This window comes from Phocoena sinus, chromosome 8 (assembly GCF_008692025.1).
Source record: "Phocoena sinus isolate mPhoSin1 chromosome 8, mPhoSin1.pri, whole genome shotgun sequence".
Classification (NCBI taxonomy): domain Eukaryota; kingdom Metazoa; phylum Chordata; class Mammalia; order Artiodactyla; family Phocoenidae; genus Phocoena; species Phocoena sinus.
In genome coordinates, this window is record NC_045770.1 from 38,220,836 (window position 1) to 38,248,682 (window position 27,847).

General features: G+C 36.4%; 1 protein-coding gene across 5 annotated transcripts in view; it reads right to left on the reverse strand.

The window, feature by feature from the left end:
- Nucleotides 1-3,166: 3,166 nt before the first annotated feature.
- CEP57 (centrosomal protein 57) overlaps nt 3,167-27,847 on the reverse strand; it is a 47,476-nt gene continuing 22,795 nt past the window's right edge. For 3 of the 5 annotated variants that reach the window (XM_032639218.1, XM_032639219.1, XM_032639217.1), the window contains 9 exons: nt 21,192-21,371; nt 20,711-20,832; nt 17,235-17,351; nt 16,108-16,185; nt 13,234-13,341; nt 12,615-12,692; nt 7,455-7,693; nt 6,483-6,627; nt 3,167-4,789 (listed from right to left, as the gene is read on the reverse strand). In XM_032639218.1, coding sequence (XP_032495109.1) covers nt 4,556-4,789; nt 6,483-6,627; nt 7,455-7,693; nt 12,615-12,692; nt 13,234-13,341; nt 16,108-16,185; nt 17,235-17,351; nt 20,711-20,832; nt 21,192-21,371 — 1,301 coding nt within the window. In that variant the 3' untranslated portion in view covers nt 3,167-4,555. The remainder of the gene's footprint in view (nt 4,790-6,482; nt 6,628-7,454; nt 7,694-12,614; nt 12,693-13,233; nt 13,342-16,107; nt 16,186-17,234; nt 17,352-20,710; nt 20,833-21,191; nt 21,372-27,847) is intronic. The other 2 variants (XM_032639220.1, XM_032639221.1) reach the window with 2 other exon arrangements.

Genomic DNA, 27,847 nt, shown 5'->3' on the forward strand with positions numbered 1-27,847 from the left:
TACACTAATGATGAAGCATCTGAAAACAAAATATTGATAAAACTATCCCACTCAAAATAGCACAAAAACAATATACTACTGAGGAAAAGTTTAACCAAGGAAGTGAAAGATCTGTACAATGAAAACTACAAGGCTGCTGAAAGAAATCAAAGAAGACGCGAATGGAAAGACATCCTATGTTCATGGATTGGAAGAATCCAATGGAGGACTTTACTAGATGTCCTTACTACCCAAAGCTATCTACAGATTCAGTGCAGTTCCCATCAAAGTGCCAAAGGCATTCTTTTACAGACATAGAAGAAAGAATCCAAAAATTTTTGTGGAACCACAAAAAAGCCCCGAACAGCCGAAACAATCCTGAGAAAAAAGAACTAAGCTGTGGATATCATGCGTTCAGATTTCAAACTATATTACAAAGCCACGGTAATAAAAACATTATGGTACTGGCACAAAAATAGACACATTGACCAATGGAATAGAATAGAAAGCCCAGAATTAAATCCCAGTGGTCACCTAATATTTGACAAGGGAGCCAAGAACACCCAATGGGGAAAGGATAGTCTCTTCAAAAAGTGGTGCTGGGAAACCAGAGAAGAACACATGCACAACAATGAAATTGGATGCCTACCTAACACCATTCACAAAAATTAACTTGAATAGTGATAAGTGCTGTGAATAAAACAGGCTAATTGGATAGTAAATGAGGAGATGAGGGGGCAATTTTTTTTTTTTTTTTTTTTTTGCAGTACGTGGGCCTCTCACTGCTGTGGTCTCTTCAGACGCACAGGCTCAGCGGCCATGGCTCACGGGCTCAGCCGCTCCGCAGCATGTGGGATCTTCCTGGACCGGGGCACGAACCCACGTCCCCTGCATTAGCAGGCAGACTCTCAATCACTGCGCCACCAGGGAAGCCCGAGGGGGCAAATTTTGATAATGTAATCAAAGAAGTCCTGCTTTGAATATATTAACAGAAATCATAATTTAAAAAAAAAATAACTTGAAATGGATCAAAGACTTAAACATAAGACCTGACACCATAAAACTTCTAGAAGGGGAGAAGCTCCTTAATATTGGTCTTAGCAATGATTTTTTGGACATAACGCCAAAAGCACAAACAAAGGCAAAAAACAAATGGGACTACATCAAACTCAGAATTCTGCACAGCAAAAGAGACAAAAAATGAAAGGATAACCTAAATGGGAGAAAAATTTTTGCACACCATATATTAAATAAGGGCTTAATGTCCAAAATACATGTAAACGATACATACAACTTAATAACAACAAAAAAACCCAATCCAGCTAAAAAATGGGCATAACTAAATGGACATTTTTCCAAAGAGGACATCAGAATGGCAAACAGGTACATGAAAAAATGCTCAACATGCCTAATCTTCAGGGAAATGCAAATAAAAACCATAATAAGACACCTCATACCTGTTACAATGGCTGTCACCAAGAAGTGACATAACGGGTGCTGGTGAGGATGTGGTGAAAAGGGAACCCTTATACAGTTGACACTTAACACAAGTTAGAACTGTGCAGGTCCACTTAGATTTTTTTTCAGTGAAATCTGAGGTTGGTTGAGTCTCTGAATGCAGAAATGCTTTTGTTCAAGGGTCAGCTGTACACTGTTGTGGGAATGTAAACTGGTCCAACTACTATGGAAAACAATATGGAGGCTCATCAAAAATTTCAAAATTGAGCTAACATACTTCCAGGTAAATACCCAAAGGAAATGAAAATAGAATTTCAAAGAGAATATATGCATTCCCAGGTTTACTGCAGCATTATTCATAATAGCCAAGATATGGAAACAACCTAAATGCCCATCAATAGATGAATGGATACAAATGATGTGGTATATATACACAATAGAATATTATTCAGCCACAAGAAAGGAAGATATCCTGCCATTTGCAACAACATGAAGGGACCTTGAGCACATTATACTGATATAAGTAAGTCAGAGAAAAAGACTGCATGATCTCATGTGTGGAATCTAAAATAGTCAAACTCAAAAACCAGTAAAATGGTGGTGACCAGGAGATGGAGGTTAGAGGGATAAGATCGATGTTAAGGGTACAAACTTGCAGCAAGCAGTAAATAAGCCATAGAGATAATGTATAATATAGTGAATATAGACAATATTATACTATAATTATATGTGATAAATATCACTACAGTGGCAATCATATTACAGTGTTTAAATGTATCAAGGTAACACATTGTACACCTTGAAATTTATACAATGTTACATGTCAAATTTGTTCAATTAAAAAGAAACCCTTATAATAAAGATGTTTCTAACACAGCTACTTGCAAGCTGTGTTCAGCACAGTGTCATTTTAGGGACTGGAAGTGATACCCCCCCATTCTGTAATGCATGTTAAGAGGACATAATAAAGATACTTCCTACAAAGCCAGCTGAAGCTGTGTTCAGCAGTGTTATTTCAGTGCATGCAAATGATACCCATTCTGTAATGCATGTAATGAAGAAAAACACTTGTAATAAAAGTGTTTCTAACAAATGTAAATCTAAAAGAAAAAAAAAAAAGATAATCCATTGAGGTGTGTGGAAGCCTGGGAGGGTGGTCTTAGCACTTTTTATATATTTCCACAAAACTTTTGAGTGTTCTATAACTTTATATTTATCTGTGAATATTGGTTGCATAGGTGTACCTTTTTCCTTTACGATCAGGGATATAAAATTTAGAGGCCTGTGTGGTTAAGTCGAAACTCCTGAGCCTCCTGTCACTTGTCTGCTTACCCTTCTATTCTCATCGGCATACCTCAACTTTTATGTACTAGTACTGCTCAGCTAGTCCCAGTTCTCCCATATAAAGGGCAGATTCCTGCCTCCTTGCTTTTGTTCATTTTACCTTGTTGACCTGGAACTGTTCTCCCATGGAGTTACTCCTGTTCTGTAGAGTTTAGGCATCATTTCCTCCTCCAGGAAATGATCCCTGTTCATCACTCCCTTCTCTGCCATGCCTCACCTCCCCCTGTGCCACCGCCTCTGTGGTACACATGCCACCACCGCACTGTACCGAAACGTGTAATTCAGGTGTCTGCAGCCCGCTTGTAAGCATACCTTGCTTGCTAAGGAAGAAAACTGTACATGTAAGCAGAGGTGTACATACAATTTTAGGAGATTCACAAATACCCCCAAATCTAAGGACACTTTATTAAAAACTTTGTAGACAATGAATTCAGTAAAAGGCCTAACAAGCTTAGTGCCCAGACAGCCACTACAATTCATGCTGTGCTAGATAAAATCCTAGAACTCCATTTCAATTCCAGGGGAGGCAAAAAAGGAATTGCTTTAATATCTGTCATCTAGTTAACATGTTCATTAGTACTCTTAAGAGTATCTTAACATTATACCATGAGATAATCCAGTTTTGTTGGGCCTAGTATCTATGTAAGCATGAAAAAGGCAAGTAAATTATGTAGTAAATACCATATATTCTTACTGTTCCTCATAATACGTTAATGTCCTATTTAAAAGTGTATTTTTTTGATAGAATGCAACAAATAAAGCCTTTATTAACAGGCTGTTAAGGAAAATTTCAGTGTTTCCTTAAGAAAACTGCTTTATTGATTTCAGTGGCAAATTTATAAAAAGTTAACATGTCTTGATCTATTCAAAATTACGATTTACATTATTAACACAATGACAATTGCATGTGTACAGTTAACACTGCACTCACACTGTACACCAATAAAAAATAGCCAAGGGGTTCTTCTAAGTTTTAAGATTAAAAACCATAATGCCTTGAAATAAATAGCATGATTACAAACAGGTACTATCTAAAAATACAAACATATGCTTTACAACACCTCCCGTTCTCTCTTCATTCTAAAACCTCATTTACAGTTTGTTTATAGTTTTAAACATGCTTTTGTAATCTTCACAGTTAACTGATTTAAAATGAATGCTTCGGTCTTCAAAAATTTTTAATGGTGGATTAACATCGATAAAGGTGTATTTAACACTGATCAATGTTTGAAGTGTCAAAAGAAAACAATCCTCTTAAATATGTATAAATATTTAAATATAGAAAACCTCCATCAATAGTTGAAACAAAGTACATTTAATGGTTGTATTGAAAAGGAGAAGTGGGCAATTCACGCCAGGGGAAGATTTAAAAATGAGACTTTTCAAACACTGCCTATGGGACAGCCTCATACTTTGATGATTTAAACCTCATTTTACTTAGATATATAGAACTATTAAAAAAATCACACCCACAAGTAAAACACTGGTAATTTGTTTACAAAGTGCAATATCTCAGTACAGCAAATTCATCTCAAACAAGGAAACAGAGTATGTGTGGCTTCTTGGCCTTTAAAACTCCCCTGGTTTCCACTTAGATGGGTTAACATTTAGTTGTGATATGTAACATAAGAAGCCTATGTAATGAAGCTTGGGCCCCTTAATACCTGCTATTAATTAATTCCAACGTTAAGAGTATGAGACCTGGAAAGTAAACTGTCAACATCTGATTGATGAGGTACGGATTATGTGAATAACATTTATGACCTGGTACCAGTCAGTAATCCCAACACAAACTATTGCTCTGTAATGAATTCTGTATGGTTTGCATGTCCTTCAATAACTGAAGATTTTTCCTGCTTTTTTCTCCAGGTCTCGGTTTGGCAAAGTCCTTCTTATTTGTGGTCCCTGTGGTTGCAGAAGAACGGCCGCTGCTGTTTCCTTCTTCATCAAGAGTCTTTTTGGTGGTTCTTAATCCCCTCTTCTGCTTCTCCAACTTCTGTTTCTCCAGCTATACCAAAAAACCAAGGCAGGGTAAAAAGGAGAAATTAATGAAAACATATTTTTCTGAAAACTGTTATTTCTAACTCTCATACTAAAACGCATATAATATATTCTGGGTTTATATTTTTAAAGGCTTCAAAAATCTATTGTATTAGTCATTTAACAGTGTTTAAAATATATAGTGACATAAACACCTGTAAACAAGAGTCAACACATCAATTCTGGTGCTGTATCAGAAGTTAAGACTTGCCAAAATGCAGCACAGGGTGAGTGAGAAGCAAGGGAGTTCGGGGGAAGGTCTCAGGGAGGCGGCAAAAAAAATCTGACATGGGAAATGGAAGACAAGATTTTAATACACGAAGGAGAAAGGCATCCTAGAAACTAGTCTGCACAGACAAAGAAGCACGTTGCAGATGGATGAAGGGATGTAATGGTAATGTATTAATACTATGAAAAGGATTTTTATTATTTCTCCTTTTAGAATAATTTCAGATAGGGAGCTTTATTTTTACTTTAGCTGCTGGCTGAAATAAATCGCTGCTGGCACACTGGTGTTCCATTAGAATAAAGTTAAATCTAATGTACAGGAAACAAATTAGATCATTACTCCTATAGGAATCATTTGCTTGTATTTATTCTTTTATTTTTAGTATGTGAACTTTGGAAAAAAATGCTTATAAAGCTAGGTTTTGGAGTTGCAAAGACCCCAGTCTGCATCATACCTCTGCCATTTACCAGTGAGCCAGTATGTCCTTGGGCCAGTTACGTAATTTCATTTTAGGGTATGCCCACCTCCCAGGACCTTGGCTCCAGTTTCCTCATTTGTAAAATGAAATATATACTCATAAGCCTTCCATGAAAATTAAATAAGATGACCTAGAGCACTCAGCATTGTGCCTATTACACAGCAACCAATTAATAAATGTCTGCCAACCTGTTCTGCTACCAGTCTTCTCCGTTTCAGTCAGCTGTACCACCGTCCTCTCCCTCCACGTGATATCCAGCAGCAAGCAGCCCTGATAATTCTATTTCCAAGACTCACCTCAAATCTGTCTACTTCTCCCCAACTGCAGTCACCGGTGACCTCTGATCAAGATAAGCTTAAATGGCATAGTTGGTCTCGCAGCCTCTCCTGTCTCTACCCCTTCCCGGCAGTCACAGTTTTCTCTTAAATACACCAATCATTACACTTCTCTCTGGATGGAAACCCTGGAGTGTGACTTCCCATTGCACTTAGTAGATACTAAATACATGGTTGTTTTATTAATTAGTAACATAAATGTAACTAAAGATCTTTTTCACATATTTACATCCGATTTATTCCTTTAGAAATTAAGAATTTCTAGGTGTTTTTAAAAAGACTTGGGTAAACTTAGAACCATTTAAACTCATCACAGAGGTAAAGCTTGTTCATATAAGAATATTAAATATATTCAGTACTTGGAAGATGTATTTTAGATTATAAAATCTACTCTGAGACTTCAAGACAGTTTCCTCTTTCTTAGCCTGCTTAACACCATTTCTTAATAACTAATGCAATGAATTAATAAGTGTCTACAGTGAAAAATACTTCCTGTAGCTTTCTTTCTATGATACACTTACAAGGGCATCAATTAACATATTTGAAGAAAAGAGGTTATTTTGTTCTGTTTTACTCTTGTTTTTTTAATTATTAGAAACGAGTTAAGGAAAACAGTTACCTGGGCTTGATATTTTCGAACTTTAGTTATTTGATTGGCCTTTGCCTCCATCCTGCCCACTAATGCCTCCAGTTCGCACTCTAGGTTGTCTTTCAGGTCAGTGGTTGGTGATTCTTGGATAAGTTTCGCAAGCTGCTGGTGGTCACTGTATAAAAAACAGAAGGAGAGCTTGGTTAAGTTTCCTGTGTCAGCTGGTTAAGTCCACTACATCTCACTCACCATGGGACCACTGCTCTGCGCATTAAAAAACGACTCTATTTTGGGACTTCCCTGGTGGTCCAGTGGTTAAGACTTCGCCTTCCAGTGCAGGGGGTGCAGGTTCGATCCCTGGTCAGGGAGCTAAGATCCCAAATGCCTTGCGGCCAAAAAACCAAAACATAAAAAAAACATAAGCAATTCTGTAACAAATTCAATAAAGACTTAAAAAATGGTCCACATAAAAACAAAAACAAACCTAAAAAAAAAAAAGACTCAATTTTTAAAAATGGAGCAAAATTTTCCATATTATTAGTGATAGTGTAAAAGTTTAAAAAAGGTACTGGATGCAAATGCAAGAAGAGTTCTTAATTTCAAAGCACTTATTTATACCTCTACCTTCCCCACAAGAGCATTACATATGTAGAAAAGGAAAGTCTAGAGAAGGATCTTGTTCTTCAAACACTCAATTCCTAACTTATCAGTTACGTATAGCCAAAGTCAATGTAGATCAAGCTCCCAAACAAGGAAATAAAACTTAAATGTAAACCTTGGTCTCCAAAACATTTAAGTTACAGAAAAAGGAGAGATTTCACCCAGAACAGTTGTATTGGTTAAAGTCCTAGTAACTTGTTCAGTGGTTGGTGCAAGGACTGTGTTCAACAAATATTTCTTAAAATACTGAAATATGAAAGACAGAATTAATAAAGTCACCAAGAAGTTAAATGAGGTTTTAGAACTAAATATAACTAAAAAAACGAAAAAACTGAAACTTACAAGCTCATTTGCCCAAATTCATCTTGTAAAGTCTCTAAGACTTCTGCCAGCTCTTCATTAATGCTGCTAGAGGGGGGAGGCGTTGCTGACTTCTTGCTTTTCCCGCTTCGTGAAGACACTTGCTTCGCCAAAGGAACACTGCTGACTACTCGATCATTGCACAAGACTTTACTGTGTTGCTTCATTAGATGTAAGACATGCTGAACATTGGCTACCACAGCATGGCTAGGGCTGGTGGACTGAAGGAAAAAGAAGAGAAGTAATTGAAGCCACATCCTCTGGAAAAATGTTTTCTCTTTCCCCCCTAAGCCTGGGTAAAAACACCCTCTCCGCCTCTGCAGAAAAGCCTGTGACACAAACCTCCTGGTGTACAGTGCATCTCCAGTCTCCCCTTACTCTCCACCCTAGTGTTATCTACTACACACCCATCTCTATTAGCTATGGACGAACATCCCAACTGTCCCCTGCTCCCAGTCTCTTCAGTCTCTAACTCCATAGTTCTATCAGTTATCCTCCGAAAATATTATTCTGATCACTTCCTTCTATTTGACACCCTTTAACGTTAAGCTCGTTGACTCTAATGTCCAAACTCCTCAGCACAGAAATCAAGGCCCTATAACACTAAGCTGCAACTTCTACACCTTGGCCTCATGTCCCACTATCTCCTACCTGCTCTCCACTATTTGAATGAACTGTATTTGCACATGCCATTTCTTTTGTGTGCCAATTTTTATACCATTTTTTGTTGTTGTTGCAGTACGCGGGCCTCTCACTGTTGTGGCCTCTCCCATTGCGGAGCACAGGCTCCAGACGCGCAGGCTCAGCGGCCATGGCTCACGGGCCCAGCTGCCCCGCGGCACGTGGGATCTTCCTGGACCGGGGTACAAACCCGTGTCCCCTGCGTCGGCAGGCGGACTCTCAACCACTGCGCCACCAGGAAGCCCCTATACCATTTTTAAAAACCCAGTTCAAATACATGATTTGTAAAGACTTTCTTAAAACATCCAGGTAATTAATTGGTCCATTCTCAGATCACCTATGGCATTTATCTCGATCACAGGATTTATCACAATATATTGTAATTGTGTTTGCATGTCTTTTTCACCTATTAAGTAGTGTAAGCACTTCCAGGTGGTACAGACTATTACCGTATTCATTTCTCTGTCCTCTAGTAGGAAGCATTAAGTTCATGTTTGTCACATAAGCAACGGGAAAAACCTGGTAGCCCTCTCAAAAATTTTGTTTTTGTTTTGAACACTGAACAAGTCTCAATGTGCAACTTCAATTTATAAACAGATGGTTGGGCCAACCTGGCTGCATAAGCAAGTTAAAATGCAGATTCCTAGGTAGCATGCCAAACTCAATCAGTGTGTGGTCAAGGCTTAGAAATGTACATTTAAAAGTCTGCCAGTTGATTCTAATCAGCCAGGTTTACAAACCACTCAGCTAAACTAAACAGATGCTCTTTTTATCCTAGTTTTTGTTGTTAGGTAGCAAACTGAATTTAGTAATATATATACAAAGATGTATATACCACATCCAAGTGGGGTTTATTCCAGGAATGCAAGGCTAGTTCAGTGTTTGAAAATGAATCTATGTAATCCAGCATATCAACAAGGTAAAGAAGAAAAATCACATAACCATATCATTTGATGAAGAAAAGCATTTGAAAAAATCCAACACCCATTAAGGGTATAAACTTTCAGCAAAGCAGGAACAGAGAGAAATTTCCTCAAGTTGACAAAGAGCACAAAGAACCTACAGCTAATATCATACTTATTGGTGAAAGACTGAATGCTTTCCCCTGAAGATCAGCAAAATGGCAAGGATATCCACTCTCATCACTCTTACTTACAACATGATACAGGAAATCCTAGCCAGTGCAGTAAGGCAAGAAAGGAAATAAAAGGCACACAAATTAAAAAGGAAGAAATAAACTATCCTTATTTACAAATGACATGATTCTTCACATAGAAAAAGCTTATGTAAATCCAAAAAATAATTCCTAGGACTAATAAGTGAATTCAGCAAGGTCACAGAATATAAGATTAACATAAAAACTCAAATATACTAAAACGATCATGTAGAAGCTGAAATTAAAACAACACAATTTACAATTGCTCAAAAACATTTGTATATAAATCTGATAAAACAGGAATGGGACTAGTATGATGAAATCCTGATGAAAGAAATCAAAGATCTAAATAAGTATGAGATGTACCATTCTCATGGGCTGAAAGATTCAACAAGGATGTCAATCCTCCCAAATTAATACAGTTCCTATCAAAATTCCAGCAAGACCTTTTCTTTGGTAGAGAAGTTTTTTCTAAAATTCACATGGAAAGGCAAAGGAACTAGAAGAGCTAAAAGAATCTTGAAGTTCTTTTTCCTGTTATTTTTCTGACTCTATTAAGGAAATTTTATGTCTTGAATCTAGTAATTAAAAAAATTGGAATGTGTATTTATCTTTTAAATTTCATTTTTTCTAGTAATTCACCTTTATTTCACTTTACAAATGTACTGGTTTATGACTCTATAAATAAAAATAAAAACTGGTCCTCCACAACAGATAAGTTTGGGAAACGCTCAGATGACAGCACATTCTTAGCTGTTTGAATATTTCACAAAAAGTACAAATTAAAACTTCAAAAGAAGACCTCAGGTTGAAAAGCCCTATGTTTGAACCTGTCCTGTTCAAGTATTAATGACTTCAGTGAGAATTACCAAAGATAGGCAAATTAAGTTTGGGGATAACACATACATAACGGAAAACTAATCTAATGTAGGATAGGGTGAATCAATTCCTGAAGTGCTCCATTTGATTAAAAATTCTGTATAAAAAAATCAACTCCACAAGTATAGGACCTAGAGAGGCTGATGCTAAGACTAAGTAGAAGACCTGTTACTTCAGATGACTCTAGAATTAATGAGTGAAAGGGATGCTGTGGCTTCCCCATAACATTAATGTGATACTAGGCTGATTTAACAGACTATCCAGAACATGACCAAGACTCTCTATCCTGTGCTAGTCACACCACATTTAGAGGACTATATTCGATTCAGGAAGGGAGTGAGGAGATGGTTAAGAATCTCATAAAGGGCTTCCCTGGTGGCGCAGTGGTTGAGAGTCCGCCTGCCAATGTGGGGGACACGGGTCCATGCCCCGGTCTGGGAAGATCCCACATGCTGCGGAACAGCTGAGCCCATGAGCCATGGCTGCTGAGCCTGCGCGTCCAGAGCCTATGCTCCGCAACGGGAGAGGCCACAACAGTGAGAGGCCCGCGTACCGCAAAAAAAAAAGGAAACTCATAAAGCATATCTTAATAATGAATAGCTGAAGAAAAAGAATTATTTATAACCTAGAAAAAGGAGATGAGAATAAAGACACAGCTATCTGGGACTTCCCTGGTGGTCCAGTGGTAAAGAATCCGCCTTCCAATGCAAGGGACGCAGGTTCGATCCCTGGTCTGGGAACAAAGATTCCACATGCTGTGGGGCAACTAAGCCTGTGCGCCACAACTACTGAGCCCGGGCGCCTCAACTAGAGAGCCCACGGGCCGCAAACTACAGAGCCCACATGCTCTGGAGCCTGCGTGTTGCAACTAGAGAAGAGAAAACCAGCACACCACAATTAGAGTGAAGCCCGCACACTGCAATGAAGAGCCTTTGCACCGCAACAAGATCCTGCATGCCTCAACAAAGATCCCACATGCTGCAACTAAGACACAACACAGCCAAAAAATAGTTAATTAAAACAAAAACAAAAAAAAACCCTTAATTATCAATATAAGGTTAAAAAAAAGATACAGCTATTTTCTAAAGTTTTAAAATTTTCCTATAGTTAAGGGTTCATTTGGTCTATGTGGATCCCTGAGAGCAGAAAAAAATACCAATGAGTAGAATTTATAGTGACAGATTTCATCTCACTTAAGAACTTTCAAATAAAGCTGTCTATAACTGTGAAGGGCTGTTTGAGGGTATAATGAGGTCTCATCAATAGCTGTATTTGGACAGAGTACATGACCATTATTCTGGATGCTTACATAACGAAAACATTGGACAGGGAACTGTACTAAGTGGGTCCCAAATCTAAATGAACATTAGATTGAGACTCGGGAACAACTGACTATACTTTCTAGGTCCCACACCCAGAAAATTCTGATTTAGCAGAACTGTGGTGGGGCCTCGTAATCTGCTTTTTCAGATGCATAGTCAATGATTCTGATGCAGCTGGTCATTTGAGAAACTTTCCAGCCCAAATCAAAGATTCTGTGGCAAAGTAGAAGAACCTTGGTTAGGAACAAAGGTTCAAAGATGAACCTTTTGACCTTGGTAGGTCAAAAGATGGTCTGCAATCTAAGAAGAGGTTAAATTTAGGGTAAAGGAAAGCCAACGACAAAACTTCTTAAAAGTGATTTGGCCGCACGCATCTACAAAGGGCAAGTGGAAAAGCTAGGAAATAGTTCATTCCCTAAGCTTTCACTGAGGATTTACTGTGGGGTTAAAACAAACAAATAAATACCTAAAATTAAAATTTACTCCTCAAGCTTCTCAAATTCACAATCTAGTTGGATACTCAAGGCATCTATAACCAGCAACAGAAACATTAATGAAAAAGTGGTATAAACTAACACAATGTTAAGCACTTCTTAGAAATCACCCAGTACTTGCTGATATTTGATAAAATTATCTCCACATTTTTAAGCACTGAAGGAACTTAAGATTCAAGTCTATGTATGACTGCTTCTTGGAGAATGAATCCTATACGTAATAAGCATGTGAGGACAAAGAGGATGTGACTTCTTTTCATTTAAATATCTATCTATATCTAAATACAAATCAACAGGGCTGATCCTAAAAATCCAGTGCTACAAATATACTATTTCCTATCTGCAACCACACCTTCTGCAAACCAGAGTCTCTGCTTTTGCTCATAAGTTCCCTTCTGCATAGACTCTACCTGCTTTAAAGTGCCCCCCAGTCTCCTCCCTGCTCCCCCAGTCCCATAAAACTTTCCTTCATCTCATTCTCACATCACTATGATCCAACTGGTAAAAAAGCAGAAAAATATTTCCGCCGTTTATAGGTATACAGGCAGATGAGTGGATTTAATTCAAAGATCTAAGTTGTACAAAAAAAGCCAGAGTTCGACCAACTCACCTTTCCAGCTACAAATGGCATATCACCCAAGCATAATCTATAATGTGGTTGTGCAGCAAAATAGTTCCTAGAACCTTTCTGCATGGAAAAGAAAAAAGAAGAGCAATTTTACTCACATGATGATAAAAGCTGGCCATATAGGACTAACCTGAAACTTCAGCTTACTGCTGGGCTACTGCTTGTTTTATCTCTATAGGCATTATGGTCTGGAGTTCCTTATAATGCTCGTCAACACATATCCTAGCCTAGGAAAGGCTAGGAAAGAAAAAACAGTTCCTGACAAAACATCAGTTACAGTCTCAGTAGAGAAACTGTGTGTGTGTGCACGCGTGCATGTGTATATACACAAACTTTTAAGTGCAAAAGATAATGCGATACTGAATAATAACTAACATTTGTGCGGTGCTGTGTAGTTCTAACACTTTCATATATATTATCTCACTGTCAGGGTGAAAATTTAGAAGTAGGTATTACTTATCCCCATTTTCCCAATGAAGAAACTGAGAATGAAAGAGATTTACTCATCCAAGGTTGAAGTACCACATGGTTTATAAGTGTTTTCACATAAACTATGCCAAGTAATAACCAGCACTTTGACTTAATGGTTATTTTTTCATACCTTTTCTGGTGGTTTTGACTTCTTTTTTTTAATTCTTTTTGCATTGGGAACACATGAAGTTGCCTTATCTTCAAAGATAAGTCTATTTCTTTCTAGACCAGTCTGCAACTAGGAAAAATATGAGAGCCTGAAGTTAATACTGTAGAAATAAAAGCTATGATTCAAATTTGAGATCTGCCATGTAAAGGCCTGTTAAAAAAACCTACAGTAGTATCGTATAGTATAGAATGAAAAACCCATCATAGCTGTGTAGCTATATCTGGAATCAATCCGTTAACATTTATCCGATATTTTAAATCAATACCACTCTCTCAATTTACTTAAAGTGCTGTCCTATAATTTGTCCTTTCACTTAGCCTGGAAACGTTTAGCTCCTTATTTGAGGTTGGTCCTTAAATCATATCTAATGAGTTAAAGGCAGTATTTCTAACTCCAAACCAATGTTTCAACATTTTCTTCTTGTCATGCACAGCATATACAACAGCGTTAGACACAAAGCAGCTGGAGAACAAAGTACAATTTCTTCCTCTTTTAAAAACTCATACACTTAACAATGTAAGAAAAAGGAACTGGAAATCTATGTCCAAAACAACTGGGAAGTATATCAGAGAATGTTATCAAGCCCTTTTCTCTAGCTTAGTAACTACATTAATTTAATATGGTTGAAATTCCACAAACAATTACTAAGGATTTCAAACAAGGACTGCTGTTTTCAACTTTCCTTAAAAAATATAATTACATACATATACACAGGTATGTGTGTGTTCGTGTGTGTCTGTGTTCATGTGTATTTGTCTAGAATAGGGGTTTTCAAACCTGCCTATGTATCAAAATTGTCTGGAGTTTATGAGAAAATTCAGATTGTTAGGTGCCTCTCCAGACATCATGATTTTAAACATTCCAGGCTGGGGAAATTTATATTTTAAAAGTATTCTAAAGTTCTTCAGGAAATTATGAGGGAGCTCAAACACTCAGAACCAATGGATTAGTTAAAAGAAATCCTGAGATCATTACTAATGCTTCCCACAATGACTGCATTCTTTAGGGATAGAATTTATTCAGTGACAAAGGAACACAGGGATTCCTACTCTCAGGAGTGTCTACATTCCCACACATCTAACGATGTTTTATACGTAGTAAACTGAATGGACATAATTCCATGAACATGAAATCACTACTCTGGAAGACCTATGAAGCCAATGAATTTGAAGAGTATACAAAACAAAAAAAATGTGAACTATTTTAACTTCCTAAGTTCTTCCCAGTAGCTGTCATATATTTGTGTGGCAGAGTTTTAACATTTGTAAGTGCTTTCATTATATTTTCTCTTGTTGGATCTCTCCAACATTAAGAAGATGTAAAATAAAGACCAGTATCAGTGGTAAAATCCCAAGCTCTGAATGGTTACATATCTCACCCAGGACTACACAAATTATGGTTAGACTTGGTACCATGTATCAACCCCGGCCCCTGTTCTACCACAACAGTGTTCACTATCAGAACTCAGAACTCAAAACCTTTACTGATATATTATCAGTAATAACTGATTTGGTCCCAACATTTTGCCTGCTAAATACAAAATAAAACTACCACAAAATAATTTTTTAAATTCATAAAATAACTTGTTAATTCTGTATTTCATGTATAGTAGAACTCACCACCACAGTGTATATAAAGCATAACTTTAAAGTTTGCATGTTATGAGTGAGGAAACAGAGGCACAGTAAAGTGGCCTACCTACCCTAAAAAGTGGAATGGGGAGAGAAATCAAGTAATTTCAAAATTTGTTGGTGGTCAAAAATAAAGCCACATGACTATATAACTCAGAAAGCACAGAGAGGTAAAAAGTACATACAAATTGATCAGAAGGTAAATATTTGAAAAAGAAAATATATCGCGTTTAATAGAAAGAGAATATGTTAAGTCAATGAATTCTGGGAAGCACTGGAAAAAATAGACAAGATAACAAAGATGAGATAATAGATGTTTATAGTCCTGCGAGCACATTTATGAAGTGAGCCCAGGACACCGTTGGCATCTGGCCACAATCTGAACTGCAGAGCCTCCTCTCCTAATTGTTTTGGAATCAGGACCTGCTTCTTGTGTTAATATTATGAGAAAAGATACATGTAAATGTTATAAAACTTAAAGACTTTGGAAGGGGAGGGGCAATAAACAAGAGGTATTTGAATTAATAAGCTCACATGGGGAGAGTCTTCAGTTATAAACAGAAGTATTTTATTTAGCCTGTAAGATTTGTTGGATATAGAAATGTTGCTATATCTTCTAGAAATGCAGTTCTAGTTGGTATATACAAACTCAATGATTCTGTGAATTCACACTGCCTCACCTATTCTACCTGGTGGCCACTGCATGGGATAAAAATTCAAGGCTAGAAATGAGAAGAGCTCATTTTCCTTATATGGTGGCTTTTGTAAATTAGTATGGGTCACCACCTGTTGTGTAGCCCACGACCTCAGCTAGTGTCCTGGTGTCTCGAGGCCACCAAAAACAGGAAGCACTTACAAGCAGGATACTGAATGAGGCTTTCAAACATTTCCAGTAGTGACTAATGTGAAAAGTTTTAGATGATTACATATTATATTATGTATACAGTCGCTGATATTTTTTAGTCTATTGATTTAAAAATAATAAAGCTGATAGAAAGCCCACAATTTAAAAAACCCTAAAGAATTGCTCAGCTTTTACTTTCTGTCTGTAAAAATATGTTTATAGTTTTCCATATTAAGCTAAGTCTGCAAATTTATATATTGGATCATTCCAAATTATAAATAATCAAAGCAGCGCACATCTACATCTATTTAAAGAGTAGCATGAAATGTGAGGAGCCTACCTGCTCACATTTCAACTTACCTGGGCTGCCTTAGCTTGCATACGTTTCCTTTCCTGTTCTTCTTGGTAGAGTTTTGCTTCTAACTCTTGCATTTTTTTCTAGTGATATAAAAGTGATAATAGTGAAAAGAGTTTCAGTGTCTATTTGTAAAATTTTTATCCATGACTCTCCTTTGCAATTCCACAGAATTATGGGTAAAATTCACGGGCAAAGAACACAGCCTCTGTATGAGGCCATATAGGCTACATCAGCGGCCCCCAACCTTTTTGGCACTGGGGACCGGTTTCTCATGGAAGAAAATTTTTCTACGGATGAGGCTGGGGGGGGGGATGGTTCAGGCAGTAATGTGAGCCATGGGGAGCAGCAGATGACGCTTTGCTCGCTCACCCACCACTCATCTGCTGTGTGGCCCGGTTCCTCATCAGTTGGGGACCCCTGGGCTACACGGAAGCTGAATCTGAAACTTTATAGTCTCAGTGGTATTAAATACTTCCCAAATGAATCAATTAAGACTAAAATTAGGACTTCCCTGGTGGCGCAGTGGTTGGGAATACACCTGCCAAGGCAGGGGACACGGGTTTGATCCCTGGTCTGGGAAGATCCCCCATGCTGCGGAGGAACTAAGCCCATGCGTCACAACTGCTGAGCCTGAGCTCTAGAGCCTGTGAGCCACAACTACTGAGCCCACATGCTACAACTACTGAAGCCCGCGTGCCTAGCGCACATGCTCTGCAACAAGAGGAGACACCGCAATGAGAAGCCTGCGCACCACAAGGAAGAGTAGCCCCCGCTCACCACAACTAGAGAAAGCCTGCGCACAGCAACAAAGACCCAATGCAGCCAAAAATAAATAAAAATTTAAAAAAAAAACCAAAAAACTAAAATTAGTTCAGAGAACAAAAACGAAGTGATACAAGCCTTAAGGATACTCAAAAACACTTCATCTTTCAACATTTTCAAAACGAACTCCTTCCTTATGTACACTAAGATGATAAAATGTGAACTTTCTCTCCAAATTTACATTTCTTCCTTTAAAAAAATTCCTATAAGTTTCTTTGCTACAAGGTCACTTTTTTTCCTATAAAATATCCAATTTTACATAAGAACCAATATTATGCATTGATGAGTATAAAAGATTTTCACTGACTTCTGCAAGGGCCTGCATTGTGGTAAGCTTGTTATACTCCTGTTCAAGAAGATCCAATTTTTCAAGTTGGTTTTGAACATGCATTTGATCATGTTGTCGTTCTCTTTCTAGGGAAACCTGGGAAACAATATTAAATACAGCATAATAATTTGACAAAAAACTGAAAAACTAACACTGAGAGTACTATGCTACTTGTCTGGCTTTTATTTATTTATTTTTGATTAGTCAAAGTTCTTATATTTTTAGTGTACTATTTTATACTTACATATATGTTATTATACTACAAGACTATAAAACACAATCACAGTAGCCTCTGATTTTTGTGGTCTCCACTTGCCTAGTGGAGTGGCTATAAATACTTGTTGGTCAAGTGAAAATAATACTTTTAGAAAGGTGTTCCTATGAATAGTTTTTCATTCATGATGTTTCTATCCTATGTATCTGATCTACAGGTCTTAATCAAAAGTAATCTAAATTCCCTGAAAAAATTAAAAGGAATCTGAGATACCTTCACCATATAAAACCTTGAAACGTAACCAGGCAAAAAACCCAATAACCTAAAATGAGACTAACCAGCTTTACTTGAGAAAAGGTAGGCTATGACCATGACAATTGTAAAACTGACTTTTACAAATCAGTCCTTTGAAAAATCAAAAAAATACTAAGTTTCTTCAGACTCACAGACTTAGAAAACAAACTTATGGTCACCAAAGGGGAAAGGTGAGGGGGACAGATTAATTGGGAGTTTGGGATTGACATGTACACACTTCTGTATTTAAAATTGATCACCAACAAGGACCTACTGTATAGCATATGAAACTCTGCTAAATATTCTATAATAACCTAAATGGGAAAATAGTTTGAAAAAGAATGGATACATGTATATGTATAACTGAATCACTCTGCTGTACACCTGAAACTAACACAACATTGTCAATCAACCACATTCCAATATAAAATAAAAAGTACAAACTTCCAGTTACAAGTAAAATAAGTACTAAGGATGTTGTCTGGCTTTTCATACAACTACTTAGGTACTACAGAGGAATTCCAGGAAAACAATATTAAGATGAAACCAGAGGAAAATTAACAAATACAAGTGAAATCTTGTTCTTATTATATACTAACATTTGGTTCTCTATACTAAGACTTGTTAATACGCTCTGAATGAAGGTATTTACTAGACATATAGGCTACACACAAATAGTTGTAATTAGTCTGGTTCTCTAACATAGTTAATCTCTTAATTAAGGCAATAATCACAGTTTTGGTATGTAACATTTACACTTCCTCTGAATTCTACGCAAAACATCTATCATTTTTTTTTTTTTCAGGCTTAGGGTCAAGGATTTGAAAAGACTGCCCCCTATCAGATTTAAGGACTGACAGCCACAGGATAAACCATTAAACTAGGATAAGAAGTGGAAGTATGCTAAACTGAGGTCTACTGGTAAAAAGCAAAACATTAAGCACATGAACTTGTAAACAGTGTATCTTCATATACAAGTCTATAGCAATAGGTATCATACTAACAGAAATTTGAATATGACAAAGTAATACAAACCAATAAATTCCTGAATTTCTGTAAACTACTAATTTCCTCCTACCTACCTTAGCGGATAGTTACTGCCCTTGAAATAATACATTGAGTTAAATATTGGCACAAATCACACTTCACTTCCAGTATTGGAACCACTCATAAAATGGGCTAATTAAACTTTACTGATGAAAACAGGGCTTAATTCAAAGATATATATATATATATATACACACACATTTGTCTAACAGCTATATCAATATTAGTCAAGACATCTCACGGTTGTCTTACATACGCTTTCTAACCCGAGAACAGAAATACGCCAATGAAGAGAACTGCGTATTATTGTACGTAACGTTTTGCCATTTCCAATCAGATTTAACTCACCATCCCTTTCCCAACCCCATCCATCACATAAAAGTGTCAGAGAAAACACAGAAATAATAATAATTGCATAGCAAGTTTGAAGAAAGGGAACTCTTCAGATGCAAAAAAGATAAATCAAAAGCAAGTAATACTGAAGCCAAATATTACACGAGGCAAGACTATAGCCTTGGTGTATAAGATACACAAGGAACGTGACATAAATTTCAGGCAATGTACCATCTGCACGACGCAGGAGCCCAAAGCCAACAAATTATCATAAATTCAGACCAGAACCAGGGAAACCCATCAAGCCCCAGCAAAGGCAAATCCACAACCATTTCATAAGGCTGCCTACACAACTTAGAAGTATGGAATTCCCAAGATAAACAACTCCAAAGAATAAGAGTTCATCATAAAAAAATATATATACGTATACAGTTCTCATAAGAAAAAAAATGATTTTAAGAGTAGGAATTTTTATAGTGTTCAAAGAGATAAAATGAAGGAATAAAAAGCAAAGTAATGGTACATTAAAATAACAACAAAAATAGGTGGACTGAAGAGGAACCAAATGGAAACAAAAAATATGGTCACAAATAAACTCAATGGCATAGTAAAGAGACCTATAATACAAATGAAAATTGCTGAAACATCCTCTTAAATATTGTTGTTTAATCAAATATTTCTTTGATATCTCCAACTATGACTGAAAGCTGACTGAGGTGGAAAGCATTTAATTTCTTTCACACTGCAGAGTACCCAGCAAAATATTAAGCATATAAACATTCAACTTTTGCATAATAAAGTTAAGATGCCCAGAAACTATGGTATTCATGATGAAATCAAATTCTATATTCATAATAGGAAAAGGAGGTATGTTTTAAAAAAATATATTCGAGACTGATATTGCAGATGTCCTCTCGTAAATGCATAGGTTACTTAAATTAAAATACCTCTGGTTTGACAGAGCAAAATATTTTTGTTAAAATAACAACTGTAAAAAAGTCTTTCAAAGTATAAAGAACCTTGAAATGTGCTACCTGAGTTGAGTCTTTAAACAAAATTCAAGAGGCAGAGAGGTACATAATATGCTTATTTATACTTTTGATAATGTACAAAGAAGTTAACATGACCTGAAAAGAAAACACAATTAAATGTGTAGTATTTTTCCAATTTAAGTAAAACTCTACCAAATACAGCAATAACAATGAAGACCAATCAAATCTTCAGACACCATAACTGATCCCAAGTAATTTCAGTCCTGTGCTGTTGTACTGTTCCAAAGCAGAAGCTGTTAAAGCTGTGTGTAGAGGATATGGCAGTGTGTGTGAGGGTCATCCAAAAAGGAAACTCCTCTATTTAGCTTCGCTGAAAAAACAAACCACATTTTTCTCAAAGCTTCCACTAGCAGTTTTTCAAAATGAACTACTGGTACTATTATCTTTTAAGATGCACGGAGAATTGATTATTTGTAACAGCAGCATTAGTCCTCACTGAGAAAAAAGGTCTTTATATCAACTTAATTTTCTCTATAACTAACTTTTCTTGAGAGTGACTCTATGAAGTAACATACCTGTTTCTCTAATACAGATGTCCTCTCCATTTCTGCATGCTTTATCATGTTACGCATGTATTCCAATTGTTTTTCTAAAAGATTACATTTATTTTCTGCGGCTAACAGCTGAGATGTCAGCTCTAAAAAGAATTCATAAGAAAAGCAGAAATCAGCTCACTCGCAGAAGTTTTAGTTTTAAGAACCTGCTTAACATGAATCTACGGTATATATAATAAACATTTTCCAGTAGCTCTAGAAGCCTTTTCAGATGACCTAAGTCATTCTCTTTCTGTATGTTAGTCTAATCTGCCTTGAATTCTGACAGTAAATATAATACAGGACATCAGCACTTGTTCCACAAAATGCTCCCAAATACAAATGTAATTTTGTAGTGCTCGAAGACACTAAGCACTAGAAAACACTAATGTGGAATTTCTTTTAGAGTGATTTTACAATACTTATTTTGATAGTGTTTCATTTCTTTCATAATTAAACAAACCTTGATTGTGCTTTGATTCCTCATTCTTTGAATTCTCCCTTTCTTGTATCTGTTCATCCAGTACTTTCTTATATTCAATTGTTTCTTTAGACAAGGTTTTCACACTTTCTTCTGCCTGAATCCTTTCAAGTTCTAAACGTCGAATTTTATCTTGAAGATTCTTCAGAGCAGAAAATATAGCTGCCAAATACAAACACGGATACTATAATACATACGGAAAAAGTTCACTGAAAAAGAATAAATTCATCTAAATAAAAAATAAAATTGATGGAGAATCACTCTTTGGGAATTATCATCACATGGTAATTGTTTAAAAAACTCCATTTAAAGACATCTTTTGAGTCTCTGAAATGTGCTAGGTACTCAAGTAAAAAATGCCATGGTAAAAACATTTCAAAGATTTTATAAAATGGTAAAAATATTTAGCTAATCATACATAATTCATAAACTGTCCCAAGGCACATTATTAACTATAAATATTTTGTTTTACTAATAGGATCACATGCAGAATCCAATTATAGAGCTAAAAACAGTCAAGCACATAAAGGACTATTTCTTTTTGATCTCAAAAAAAACCCTAAGCACTCTGCCCCTCAAAAAGCTTTTGATTATAAAATAATACATATTCACTGTAGAAAGCACAGGAAAATACAACAAAGAACTGATAATCCTAAGAGATAATGACTATCAATTTTGGTCATTTCTTTCAATCTTTTCCTATGTGTATAACATAAACTGAGATCAAAATTGATCTAAGTGTTTCACTTAGCATTATGGAACTGCGAGCATTCCCTCATGCAATCAGATAGACTTAAAAGATTATTTCCTTGTGACCAATTAGTAATTGAAAAACTAAGTTACTGGATCAAAGAATATTCATATTTTATTTATTTTTTTTTATTTTAAACATATTTATTTATTTGGCCACAGACGGTCTTAGCTGTGGCACACGGGATCCTCGTTGTGGCATGCAGGATCTTTACTTGCGGCATGCGGGATCTAGTTCCCTGACCAGGGATTGAACCTGGGCCCCCTGCATTGAGAGAGCAGAGTCTTATAACCATTGGACCACCAGGGAAGTCCCAGAATATTCATATTTTAAAGACCCTTGAGCAAAGTACCTTCAAAAAGTGTTTTATCAATTTGTACTTTCATCAGAAGTACATGTCTTTGCCAATATAGACCATCACTAATTACAATATCTCTACCATTCTGATTAAGAAACCCATGCTACTCTGGTTAGTTTATTTTGCATTTCTATTAAAAGTTTAAATATTTTGTTATATATTGTTGGCCGTCTTTTATGAATTTCTGTGCCCATTTTTCATTAGTCTCCCCATTCCATTTTATTGTCTTTAATTCTAGTTTGGATACAAAGATGTTTTGATTTTTCATAGCTATATCTAACAATCTTTCCCGTCAAGTTCTTTGTTAAGAAGTTCTTCTGTAACCTCAATTAGATAAACTTTGTATTTTCCTTTATTATAGTTTCATACACTTTCACATTTAATTCAAGTCAAATAAAAGTCAATACAAACATTTTCGTATTGAAGGAAGAACTTTAAATGGCAACTTTATCATATACCAAGTTCACACACATATCTATACATACAGATATAATTATTACTTACACATACCCAAGACAGTTTCAGGACTTTCTTCTACTCTGGTTTCATTAATATTACGCCAGTATTTTCATTACTAAAACTTTATAATATAAACATCAATTCTGCCAGTCTCCCACAGTATATAAATCTTTAAAACATTTCAAAATTATTCTTACCAATTAAATATTCAGAATCATTTCACCTAAACAATGATTTAAATAAAACTTCATGTAAACTATACAATAAGTAGGAAGAACTACCATCTTTTAAAAATAGAGCTTTCTCACTAAAAACAAGGCACGCATTCCCATGTATTAACCTAAGTCATTAATTCAACAAGCTTTTCAGTGCCTAGGATGTGGCAGGCCGCAAATAGAAGAATGATACATTTTATAATATAGCCAGCTTATTCTTGCTGGTATACAATGAGACTACAATCTAATTAGAAAGAACACAGATATGAAACATGAATACACACACTCAGAAACCTGAAAAACCAACTGAGAAGACTAAGAGAATAGGAAAACAGCCCAGACATAAGCCAAGTATTTAAAGGAACAATAATTCTTTGATATACCTGGAATAATCAGATAAAAAATGTAATAGTTTTTTTTTTTTTTTGTGGTACACGGGCCTCTCTCACTGCTGTGGCCTCTCCCGCTGCGGAGCACAGGCTCCGGACATGTAGGCTCAGCGGCCATGGCTCACGGGCCCAGCCACTCCGCGGCATGTGGGATCTTCCCGGACCAGGGCACGAACCCGTGTCCCCGGCATCAGCAGGCGGACTCTCAACCACTGCGCCACCAGGGAAGCCCCACCCAACACAGGAGCACCTCAATACATAAGGCAAATATTAACAGCCATAAAAGGGGAAATCGACAGTAACACATTCATAATAGGGGACTTTAACACCCTACTTTCACCAATGGACAGATCCTCCAAAATGAAAATAAATAAGGAAACACAAGCTTTAAATGATACATTAAACAAGATGGACTTAACTGATATTTATAGGACATTCCATCCAAAAACAACAGAATACACATTTTTCTCAAGTGCTCATGGAACATTCTCCAGGATAGATCACATCTTGGGTCACAAATCAAGCCTTGGTAAATTTAAGAAAATTGAAATCGTATCAAGTATCTTTTCTGACCACAACGCTATGAGACTAGATATCAATTACAGAAAAAGATCTGTAAAAAATACAAACACATGGAGGCTAAACAATACACTACTTAATAATGAAGTGATCACTGAAGAAATCAAAGAGGAAATTAAAAAAATACCTAGAAACAAATGACAATGGAGACACGAGGAACCAAAATCTATGGGATGCAGCAAAAGCAGTTCTAAGAGGGAAGTTTATAGCAATAGGATCCTACCTTAAGAAACAGGAAACATCTCGAATAAACAACCTAATGTTGCACCTAAAGCAATTAGAGAAAGAAGAATAAAAAAACCCCAAAGTTAGCAGCAGGAAATAAAAATCAGATTAAAAATAAATGAAAAAGAAACGAAGGAAACAATAGCAGAGATCAATAAAACTAAAAGCTGGTTCTTTGAGAAGATAAACAAAACTGATAAACCATTAGCCAGACTCATCAAGAAAAAAAGGGTGAAGACTCAAATCAATAGAATTAGAAATGAAAAAGGAGAAGTAACAACTAACACTGCAGAAATACAAAAGATCATGAGAGATTACTTACAAGCAACTCTATGCCAATAAAATGAACAACCTGGAAGAAATGGACAAACTCTTGGAAAGGTACAACCTGCCAAGACTGAATCAGGAAGAAATAGAAAATATGAACAGACCAATCACAAGCACCGAAATTGAAACTGTGATTAAAAATCTTCCAACAAACAAAAGCCCAGACCAGATGGCTTCACAGGCGAATTCTAACAAACATTTAGAGAAGAGCTAACACCTATCCTTCTCAAACTCTTCCAAAATATAGCAGAGGGGGGAACGCTCCCAAACTCATTCTACGATGCCACTATCACCTTGATACCAAAACCAGACAAGGATGTCACAAAGAAAGAAAACTACAGGCCAATATCACTAATGAACATAGATGCAAAAATCCTCAACAAAATACTAGCAAACAGAATCCAACAGCACATTAAAAGGATCATACACCATGATCAAGTGGGGTTTATTCCAGGAATGCAAGGATTCTTCAATATATGCAAATCAATCAATGTGATAAACCATATTAACAAACTGAAGGAGAAAAACCACATGATCATTTCAATAGATGCAGAGAAAGCTTTCGACAAAATTCAACACCTATTTATGATAAAAACCCTGCAGAAAGTAGGCATAGAGGGAACTTTCCTCAACATAATAAAGGCCATATATGACAACCAACAGCCAACATTGTCCTCAATGGTGAAAAATTGAAATCATTTCCACTAAGATCAGGAACAAGACAAGGTTGCCCACTCTCACCACTCTTATTCAGCATAGTTTTGGAAGTTTTAGCCACAGCAATCAGAGAAGAAAAGGGAATAAAAGGAATCCTAATCTGAAAGAAGTAGTAAAGCTATCACTGTTTGTAGATGACATGATACTATACATAGAGAATCCTAAAGATGCTACCAGAAAACTATTAGAGCTAATCAATGAATTTGGTAAAGTAGCAGGATACAAAATTAATGCACAGAAATCTCTGGCATTCCTATACACCACTGATGAAAAATCTGAAAGTGAAATCAAGAAAACACTCCCATTTACCACTGGAACAAAAAGAATAAAATATCTAGGAATAAACCTACCTAAGGAGACAAAAGACCTGTATGCAGAAAATTATAAGACACTGATGAAAGAAATTAAAAATGATACAAATAGATGGAGAGATATACCATGTTCTTGGATGGGAAGAATCAACACTGTGAAGATGACTCTACTACCCAAAGCAATCTACAGATTCAACGCAATCCCTATCAAACTACCACTGGTATTTTTCACAGAACTAGAACAAAAAATTTCACAATTTGTATGGAAACACAGAAGACCCCGAATAGCCAAAGCAATCTTGAGAACGAAAAACGGAGCTGGAGAAATCAGGCTCCCTGACTTCAGACTATACTACAAAGCTACAGTAATCAAGACAGTATGGTATTGGCACAAAAACAGAAATATAGACCAATGGAACAGGATAGAAAGCCCAGAGATAAACCCAGGCACATATGGTCACCTTATCTTTGATAAAGGAGGCAGGAATGTACAGTGTAGAAAGGACAGCCTCTTCAATAAGTGTTGCTGGGAAAACTGGACAGGTACATGTATGAGATTAGATCACTCCCTAACACCATACACAAAAATAACTCAAAATGGATTAAAGACCTAAATGTAAGGCCAGAAACTATCAAACTCTTAGAGGAAAACATAGGCAGAACACTCTTATCACATAAATCACAGCAAGATCCTTTTTGACCCACCTCCTAGAGAAACGGAAATAAAAACAAAAATAAACAAATGGGACCTAATGAAACTTCAAAGTTTTTGCACAGCAAAGGAAACCATAAACAAGACCAAAAGACAATCCTCAGAATGGGAGAAAATATTTGCAAATGAAGCAACTGACAAAGGATTAATCTCCAAAATTTACAAGCAGCTCATGCAGCTCAATAACAAAAAAACAAACAACCCAATCCAAAAATGGGCAGAAGACCTAAATAGACATTTATCCAAAGATACACGCCAACAACACATGAAAGAATACTCAACATCATTAATCATTAGAGAAATGCAAATCAAAACCAATGAGATATCATCTCACACCAGTCAGAATGCCCATCATCAAAAAATCTACGAACAATAAATGCTGGAGAGGGTGTGAAGAAAAGGGAAACCTCTTGCACTGTTGGTGGGAATGTAAATTGATACAGCCACTGTAGAGAACAGTACGGAGGTTCCTTAAAAAACTACAAATAGAACTACCATATGACCCAGCAATCCCACTACTGGGCATATACCCTGAGAAAACCATAATTCAGAAAGAGTCATGTACATTGCAGCTCTATTTACAGTAGCCCGGAGATGGAAACAACGTAAGTGTCCATCATGGGATGAATGGATAAAGATGTGGCACATATATACAATGGAATATTACTCAGCCATAAAAAGAAACGAAATTGAGCTATTTGTAATGAGGTGGATAGATCTACAGTCTGTCATACAGAGTGAAGTAAGTCAGAAAGAGAAAGACAAATACCGTATGCTAACACATATATATGGAATTTAAGAAAAAAAAATGTCATGAAGAACCTAGGGATAAGACAGGAATAAAGACACAGACCTACTAGAGAATGGAATTGAAGATATGGGGAGGGGGAAGGGTAAGCTGTGACAAAGCGAGAGAGAGGCATGGACATACGTACACTACCAAACGTAAGGTAGATAGCTAGTGGGAAGCAGCCGCATAGCACAGGGAGATCAGCTTGGTGCTTTGTGACCACCTGGAGGGGTGGGATAGGGAGGGTGGGAGACGCATATTTATACATATGTATATATGATTCACTTTGTTATAAAGCAGAAACCAGCACACCATTGTAAAGCACTTATACTCCAATAAAGATGTAAAAAAAAAAATGTAATAGAAAAAGAGAAAATTAATACATGATATTTGAGTTGTTTTGCCTGTTTTGAACCACTGAGTATTTACTAAACTTTGTAATAGCAAACATTTGTTGCATTCCTTCATTAAACTGTACCTAACAGTAAATGATTTTGCTAGTATTTTATTTTTGCATTTACAGTTATTATTGCAATTGGCTGGAACACTCTATTGTTGTTTGATACATCACCCACTATGATATTGCAGGGATATGCTAGATTAACGAAAAGACCCAAAAAGTATATGCTTTCCTTCACTGCATTCTGAAATGGCTAATATATCATGGAGATTGTTTATTTAAACATTTCTCAAAACTTATTCCCTAAAACTACTCGGGGCTAGAACCTTACCGAGACTTTGACAGTTTTTAGCATTTTTTTTCTAGTCAACCCCCTCCCCCTCATTTCTGTTTAAAAATATTTTA